Source organism: Protobothrops mucrosquamatus, unplaced genomic scaffold (assembly GCF_001527695.2).
Source record: "Protobothrops mucrosquamatus isolate PMUCROS unplaced genomic scaffold, P.Mucros_1.0 scaffold983, whole genome shotgun sequence".
NCBI lineage: Eukaryota > Metazoa > Chordata > Lepidosauria > Squamata > Viperidae > Protobothrops > Protobothrops mucrosquamatus.
In genome coordinates, this window is record NW_015387223.1 from 357,294 (window position 1) to 366,302 (window position 9,009).

Below are 9,009 nucleotides of genomic sequence, written 5' to 3' on the forward strand. Positions count from 1 at the left end.
CATTCTGATTTATATCAGTACTCTCTTCAACCTTGCCCATTCTAATATCCAAAACTTCAATCTGCTCCTCCACATCCTCGACCCGCCCTGCAACACGATCTACATTATCAGCCAAAGCTTGCAACGCAAACACTATATCATCTCTCAGTTCAACATTTTTTTCTTCAAGTTTTTCCTCAAGTTTCTCCTCAAGTTTCTCTTCAAACAGTTTAACAGTGTCCTTTAAGGCATCTTGTAAATCTTTCAATGTTAAAGCTGGCAATGGAGGAGAGGGTGGGGGAGTAGGTTTTGTTTGCTGTGATAACTGTACAGCTGGAGAAGAAGAGCTCAAGCCTTTCTGAGGAGGAGGAAAATTTCCCCCCCCGCTTTGAAAATTTCCCCCCTCTTCTCTAAATCAATTTATGTAATACAATGTCCAGTAGTTTGCTCACCAACAGTACCAATAGTTCTGAAACAATAATAATCCAGCAGAAAGTGAAACCAAAGTAAAAGTTATCAGTAAATGAAAGTCTCTATTAAAGAGCAAAACGCCCTTCCACGGCCATTTTTTCTTTTTTTCTTCTTAAGCTTTAAATCTCAATGGAGAAATTATTAAAATCCGAGCTGAAGGCTCATATCCATGCAGCTCCCAAGCACCTGGATCGCTCTGTCTGCTCCCAAAAGTTACTCACGATCTCCCATAAGCAGAGGTTGAATCCGTGTCTGGCTTCGTTCAAAGAATGGAGGCAACCCGAAGCGCGGAGAAATCCTTGACTCTGGGGGACCTCACCTCCGCCCCCACAGCTATAAAACTGTGAGAGCTCGGGAGTTCTACCCCTATCAGGGAAACTCTCCCCCCTCCCCTTTGCCCGGGGAAGGGGATTCCAAGCCGCGGAGCAGCTGTTTGATGCTGCTCCCGCGGCTTTTACGCGTCCTCGGGGCAGGCAGCCAAAAGAAAAGCTGCCATCGACACAGGAATTCAAACCGGAAGCCCAAGGTTCGCCATCATTGAACTAGAGCATGTAGATGAATTTGTACAGCTGGGAAAAATGTTTTCTAAAGATGGAAAAATGCATGAAGAAATGCTAAAATGTACAAATGCTAATGCAAAAATGCTGTATGTGGACTGGTATGAGAAATATATTATTTTCACAGAAACAAAAATATCTGCATAAACATGTGCTTCTGCTCCCCTTTTTACATGGGATGATACCTATGTCAAGAGAAACATAAATGTTGTATGGAGTGAAAATGTGTTACTTGGAGCTAATAAAAGAAGTGAAAAGATCAAGAATGTATGGGTACTGAACACAGAAGTGAGTGACTGGTATGAACAAAGTACTGTATGCTGATGTGATTTGGTTATATAGAAATAATGAGGATTGCACTGGAAACAAACATGAAAGTGGAATGAGGGGGTTCACAGGAAGATCAACCAATTTATGATTGAATGGAGCTCCCATCAAAGAAAAATATGAGAAGTTTAAATAACAAAAGACAATATTTAAAGATGTGTATGGGTATGTATATGTATATGCATATAGTTTAAGGGTGTTACAAAATTGAGAAGTTTCTGCCTAGTCCCATAATTATGATCAACATCATGATATATTCTCTTTAATTAAGTCATTATGATATTCAGATTTCAAGTAGTCCTTGCTTAACGATGGTAATTGAGATCAGAATTTCCCTCCCCAAGCAAGTGATTATAAAGTGTGATGTCACATAACTGCCTTGCTTAGCAATCAATTCCAGCAATTCTCATTGCAATTGTTAAGTGAGAATCAGGTGTCTGGGGAATGGGAGCTGCAATGTGGCTGGGTGCTGCAGTGTGAGTGCAGCTGAATGGCATGAGTGAGCGGGGATGGGCAGGTGTTGTGGAGTGGTGAGCACTGTAGTCCAAGTGTGGGCGAGAAGGTAACTGCCTGCCTTTTGGGATCTGCACTTGCTTTGCTGCCTGGGGGGCTCCCTGGGAGAAAAAGCAGAGGAGCAATTTGTGACCTATTCTTCTGGCTTCCCCATTAACTTTGCTTGAGGAAAGCTGGCAAGGAAGTTGTAACTGCAAGCCAGTTGCCAAGTGCCAAAATTGCAATCATATGACCACCAGGATACTGTGACAGTTGTAACTTTGTGGATTGGTCATAAGTACCTTTGTTCAGCATCACTGTGACTCTGAATGGTCACTGAACAAGTGGTTGCTAAACGAGGATTACCTGTATCCTCAGTTTATTATATAGATATACTTACGGGTTCATCTTCATACATTCCGGCATCCAACATGATCTGAGCAAGGATTCTCTCTCTCTCTTTTAATACTTTAATTTTCTCCTTGATAAAGTACCTTGGGATAGGGATTTCAATGTTATCCTGTTGAAGAGAAACATATATTTTTACAAACTGTGTTAGTTAGGCATACAGTACCTTCCTTCCTATCTTATAAACGAAAGGCTCAGTGTTTGGATTAGTATTGCCAATAGTGCTATTTCCCCCCACAAAAATAACTTAGACTGAGAAAGTGCAAATGACCAAAATCCAACCAGAGAGAACAGGGACCTGACAGATTTCACCCCAGATGCCAACACTGCAAACATTGGATGTTTTTGCTTTGACAATATAAAGAGGCAGCCTTTTCCTTTACTTTGCTTTGCTCTTAGAATTAGAAGATGCTGGGGGGAGGAGGAAGAATGTTTCCCCCGATTGTATTTAATAAGATAAGAAATGGCGCGTTACAGAACGGAAGGGAAGCTTTGCCCTTCAAACTAATTGGAGAACATGATTTATGACAGCTAATTGGAGGAGGGAATTGTGCCAGATATTATATGCTGAAGGGAGGGGAATTCAGATCTTGGCATCCACCATACTGTACTGACACTTTGTTTCACGATTAAAGACTTTTTAGGATATACAATACCTGAAAGTTCTTTGAAGTGTTTTGTTAGTCGGAGCCATGACATCATGCCAAGATCTACAAACTTTTCAAAAAATCTAGGAGTCCTAAACTTTCTCATCAAGGAGAAAGGGAAATTGCCCGAAGCAAACAGCCTGGCATCAGCTGCTACCCCGGGGGGGGGGGAGCGACAGCCAGGATGCCGGGGGAGGAAGAGCTTTGGCAGAATTCCCAGCTGGAGAAAAAACCCAAGTAGCTAGGAGAGCTTATCTGGACGTCAGGCTGGACCCAGCCCAGCGGAGACTCCAGACACCTCGAGACTGCCTTGCTGCCCTCAAAAGACTTCAAAAGCAGAATGGTGGAGAGCTACCAGATTGTCTGCCACTGAGAATTTGGGTGGGTGGAAACTCCTGTCAGCAGACCAGACAGCCCTCCAGCCCCAGGAGTCCCCTGCCAGGCCCTCCAGCCCCACAGAGAGAGCGAGCCCCAGCCTGGGGCCCCTGCAGCAATGGGAGGTTTGGAAACCCCCGCAAGTGAGAATAAAGGAGGGAGATGAGTGGAAAACTGCCTTCAACTGCCCCATGGGGAGCTATCAATTCAAAGTCATGCCATTTGGAATACAGGGGGGCCCAGCCATATTTATGCAGTTGATTAATGAGGTCCTACATGATCACTTGTAGAAAGGGGTTTTGGTGTATCTTGATGATATCCTGATATACAGCACGAATATGACTGATCACATAAAACTGGTGAGAGAAGTGTTAAAAAAAACTATTGAATGCCAAGCTTTATACCAAATTGTCAAAATGTGAATTTCACCAGACCCGATTAGGTTATCTTGGCTACAGAATTTCCAACGAGGGCGTAGAAACTGACCCCCGCCAAAGTGAGAACTATAATTGAGTGGCAGCACCCAAAGACTCACAAACAGTTTCAGAGCTTTTTAGATTTTGCCAACTTTTATTGTCAATTCATCCCCTCCTTTGCCGAGATTGCCCTACCCCTTACAGAACTACTCAAAACAGGCAAAGGGGGAGGAAAACCGTGACTGGGCCAACCACTAACATGGACTATGAGCTGTCAAACAGCTTTTGAGAATTTAAAAAGACTATTTGCTGCTGAACCGGTCCTAAAGCACCCCTGCCCAGGGGAACCCTTTGTAATCCAAGCTGACGACAGCGACGTGGCAGTCAAAGCTGTATTACTGCAAAAGAACAAAAGTGGAGTTCTACAACCCTGCGCCTACACCTCTAAAAATTTTACTGAAAGCGAGAGGAGATGGGCAATCTGGGAGAAGGAGGCCTTCACAATTATGTGGAGGCTGTTAAACTGGCGACACTATCTAGAAGGGAGCAAGGTGCCATTTGAAGTATGGACAGATCACAAAAATCTAGAAGCACTGAAAACTCCCCGCAAATTGTTCCCAAAGCAAGTGCGGTGGGCACAGTACTTTAACCGCTTCTACTTCACTCTAAAGTACATACTGGGAGGAAAAAACTTCCTAGCTGATGCGCTATCCTGATTACCCCAGCACAAAAGCGAATATGAGGAGGTTAACGAGGCAATTATCTCCAGTCCAGAAACTGCTGCTCAACTCACACCCCGCAGAGCCCCTAATCCTGATGACCCTGGGGCAAAGAAAATAAAATAAGGCTCCTCACCGATCAATGGTTCAAAGATAATCAAACCTCCCTAACATGTAGGGATGGATTGGCTTACAAGGGGGGGAAACACTATCTGTCTGAAACCCTCCGTCTTAATACTCTCAAACACAGCCATGACATAAAACAGGCTGGACACTTTGGATATTTAAAAACTCTACACCTCATCCGATGGCAATTCTGGTGGCCGGTGCTAAAACGAGATGTAGAAAACTATGTCAGGAGTTGTACTGTATGTGACACCATGAAAAGAATTCCAGGGAACCTCCCTGGGCTACTGCAACCAGTAGCAGACCACTCTCAACCATGGGAAGAAATTAGCTATGGACTTTATAGTAGACCTGCCTAAAAGTAGAGGAAATACAGTCATCTGGATTGTGATAGACCTGTTCTCGAAGGAGGCTCATTTCATCGCCTGCAAAGGACTCCCATCTGCCCGACTGACTAAATTGTTCCTGAAACATATCTACCGGCTACATGGCGCCCCTAAGCGAATAATTTCGGACAGAGGGGTGCAATTTACAGCAAAATTTTGGAGGAGATTTCTTAAATTAATTGGATCATCTCAAGGCTTATCATCTGCTTTTCATCCGGCTACCAATGGGGCTGCAGAATCTGCTAACAAAATGGTGGAGCAATATCTCAGATGCTACATGTCCTACCAACAGACAAACTGGACTGACCTCCTCCCTTTCGCTGAGGTGGCTTACAATAATTCTGTGCACAGCAGCACCGGCTACACGTCTTTCAGAGTAGCCACACGAAAAGAGTTCAGCCCAATACCTGAATACCTCAAGGTGCCCTCCGCTTCCCAGACACTTGATCAATGGGTGAGGGGGTGGAAAGAAGTTTGGAGAAACACAAAAACTGCATTAAAAAACACTTCCGAGACCTATAAAAAGCAGGCTGATAAAAAGAGGGCTCCCCAAAGAACATTCCAAGTTGGGGAAAAGGTTTATCTGTCGACTAAATATTTACGCCTCAAATTGCCCAGCAAGAAATTAGAACCGAAATTCTTGGGGCCTTTCCCCATCGTAAGGATCATAAACCCCGTCATAGTAGAATTAAAACTCCCTAGGCGTTTAGGGAGAGTTCACCCTGTCTTCCATTGCAGCCTGCTGAAACCTTTTCGGGACTCCACCTTAAGACACCCCCCCTAAGAAGGCACCCGGGCCCCTCGTAGTAGCAGGTCGGACTCACTATGAAGTGAAACGTAGTCTTGACTCTAGAATTTTTAAAGGGAAATCGTAGTACCTAGTACAATGGAAGGGGTACTCGCTGTCTGAAGCTACTTGGGTGAAATCTAGCGATGTGAAGGCTGACCAACTCATCAAAATGTTTCATGAGAAAAATCCCAACAAACCAAGAGATAATCCCTGACATATGCTTTTGTTTACATTACAGGATCTATCCTTTTTGTAAAGGGGGCCGGATGTCAACGCTGCAAACATTGGATGTTTTTGCTTTGACAATATGAAGAGGCAGCCTTTTCCTTTACTTTGCTTTGTGTCAACGCTGCAAATACTGTACATTCTTGCTTTGACAATATGCAGAACTGTCTGGCATTTTTATAGTTAAACCAGGCAACAGAAAAAAGGGAGGAGAATAAGGATAGCCCGGGAAAAAGAAACCGGAAGTAAATCACATCTTCCAAGTTGATTGGAAGATGTGAACCATGACCCCAAAAGGGGGGGGAAATGCTTAAAATGTATATGCGTAACGGAAGAGAAGCCAGACCTAAGCATTTCCACCATGCTGCACTGACGTCTCTGTAACCTTAATAAATGCTTTTAGGAGAAAATATGCCTGAAAGTCCTTTTAAGTGTTTCGTTAATCAGACACATGATACTTTGCTCTTAGAATTAGAAGATGCTGGGGGGAGGAGGAAGAATGTTTCCCCTGATTGTATTTAATAAGATAAGAAATGGTGCATGACAGAACGGAAGGGAAGCTTTGCCCTTCAAACTGATTGGAGAACATGATTTATGACTAATTGGAGGAGGGAATTGTGCCAGATATTATGTGCTGAAGGGAGGGGAATTCAGATCTTGGCATTCACCATGCTGTGCTGACACTTCGTTTCACGATTAAAGACTTTTTAGGATAAACAATGCCTGAAAGTTCTTTGAAGTGTTTCGTTAGTCGGAGCCATGACACCAGAGTTCTGAAAGAGCTGGCAGATGTTATCTCAGAACCATTGCACCACATCTGTCATAAATCCTGGAGCACCAGGGAAGTACCTGAGGATTGGAAAAGGGCTGATGTGGTTCCCATATTCAAGAAAGGGGGAAAATGGACCCAGGAAACTACAGACCAATCAGTTTAACATCAATACCTGGGAAGATCCTAGAAAAGATAATCAAAAAACAGATCTGCAAACAAGTAGAAGCAAACAAAGTCATAACCAGTAGCCAGCACGGGTTTGTTAAAAACTGATCATGCCAAACCAATCTTATTTCATTCTTTGATAAAGTGACTAAACAGTAGACCAGTGAAATGCTGTGGAGATAGTATACTTAGATTTCAGTAAGACATTTGATAAAGTAGACCACAACCTACTCCTTGGTAAACTAGAAAAAGGTGGAATAGACAACACCACCAGATGGATCTGTAGCTGGCTGACAAACTGTACTCAATGAGTAGTCCTCAATGGCACTGCATCCACATGGAGAAAAGTAAGTAGTGGGGTACCACAAGGTTCTGTCTTAGGCCCAGTACTTTTTAATATCTTCATCAATGACTTAGATGAGGGAATTGAAGGGGAACTCATCGAATTTGCAGATTACACCAAACTGACAGGAGTAGCCAACACCCCAGAAGACAAACTCAGGATCCAAAAAGATCTAGACAAACTTGAACAATGGGCTATATCCAACAAAATGAGTTTCAATGTGGAGAAAAGCAAAGTTTTACATTTAGGCAGGAAAAATCAAAGGTACAAGTACAGATTGGTGTCCTAGTGCACGATCACTTGACAATGAGCCAGCAGTGTGCAGCAGCAACCAAAAAAGCTAATACAATCCTGGGTTGTATAAACAGAGGCATAGAATACTGCAGCCAATTTTGGTTACCATATCACAAAAAAGATGTTGAGAGTTTGGAAAAAGTTCAGAGAAGAGCAACTAAGATGATCAAAGGCCTGGAGACTAAAACATACGAAGAACGGCTGCAGGACTTTGGTTTGGCTAGTCTAAAGAAAAGAAGAAATAGGGGAGACATGATATCAGTATTCCGGTATTTGAGGGGCTGCCACAAGGAAGAGGGGGTCACTTTGTTCATCAGAGGGAAGGATGAAAAACAATGGTTGGAAACTGATCAAAGAGAGAAGCAACCTGGTATTAAGGAGAAGCTTCCTGACATTGAGGACAATCAACCAGTGGAACAACTTGCTTCCAGAAATCGTGGGCGCTCCATCTCTGGAGATTTTAAAGAACAGACTTTTCTATTCTACTTCAAAATGAAAGTAGCTTAAAACAGCTGTATCAGAACAGACCAATAATTGTTCTATTGTAAAGATAAGTGATGCAAAAGATGGGAAGAGCATATGCCTCCTCTAGTAATTAGCTATTTTTCTATATGGCAATATATCTGTTTATATACTAGAATATATACTCTATATACTAGAGCAGGGCTTTTCAACCGGTGGTACACATACCACTAGTGGTACGTTGGCACTTAGTAGGTGGTACACGTACGACGGGTTGAACAACACTGTAAAAAAAAGTGTAAAAAAAAGTGTAAAAATGGATGAGGTGAAGCGGCAGCAGCGGCGCACAGGCTTGTGGGAAATTCAGCTGGAACTGCACGTTGCCTGGGTCCTAGAACCCAGGATCAAAGCACGCAGCTCCAGCTGATTGGTAGCTGCCTTGGGGATGGCAGGCAGCCTCACAGTCTTCGGGTGAAGATTCAGCTAGAGCTGCGTGACGCATTGCCTGGGTCCTGCTAAGAGCCCAGGATCAGAGCGCGCAGCTCCAGCTGATTGTGGGTGGCAGGCGGCCTCACCCAGTCTTCAGGCAGAGATTCAGCTGGAGCTGCACGAGGCGTTGCCTGCCTGGGTCCTGCGGAGAGCCCAGGATCAGCGCACACGGCTCCAACTGATTGGGGATGGCAGGCGGCCTCACGCAATCCAGGCAGAGATTCAGCTGGAGCTACACGAGGCGTTGCCTGGGTCCTGCTGAGGGGGAGAAAAGAGAGGATATAAAGGGGGTGAGAGAAGAGATTATATTAAAGGGGGTGAGAGAAGAGAGGATATTAAAGGGGGTAAGGACTACCTGTACTTTATCACTTCCGGTGGCAGGCGACTTCGCTGGACGCAGCTGTTTGCTGCTCCCGCCTGTTTCTGCGTAAAAGCCGTTTTGACAGCCTGCATCAGCTGTCAAACGGCTTGATACCTTTCCCCTGGGCATAGGGGGATAGGTGAGCTGCCCGAGGTAGGAGTTGAGTTCCCGAGTCGTCCCTTGTGGACGATGTAGGTGAGAACTC

General features: G+C 44.2%; 1 protein-coding gene across 1 annotated transcript in view; it reads right to left on the bottom strand.

Moving 5' to 3' along the window:
* The window catches only part of IQCA1 (IQ motif containing with AAA domain 1), a 199,903-nt gene that overhangs the window by 181,397 nt on the left and 9,497 nt on the right, over window positions 1–9,009 (bottom strand). Inside the window, exon 3 of the mRNA XM_029284823.1 lies at window positions 2,227–2,346. Within this exon, the coding sequence (XP_029140656.1) occupies window positions 2,227–2,346 (120 nt within the window). The remainder of the gene's footprint in view (window positions 1–2,226; window positions 2,347–9,009) is intronic.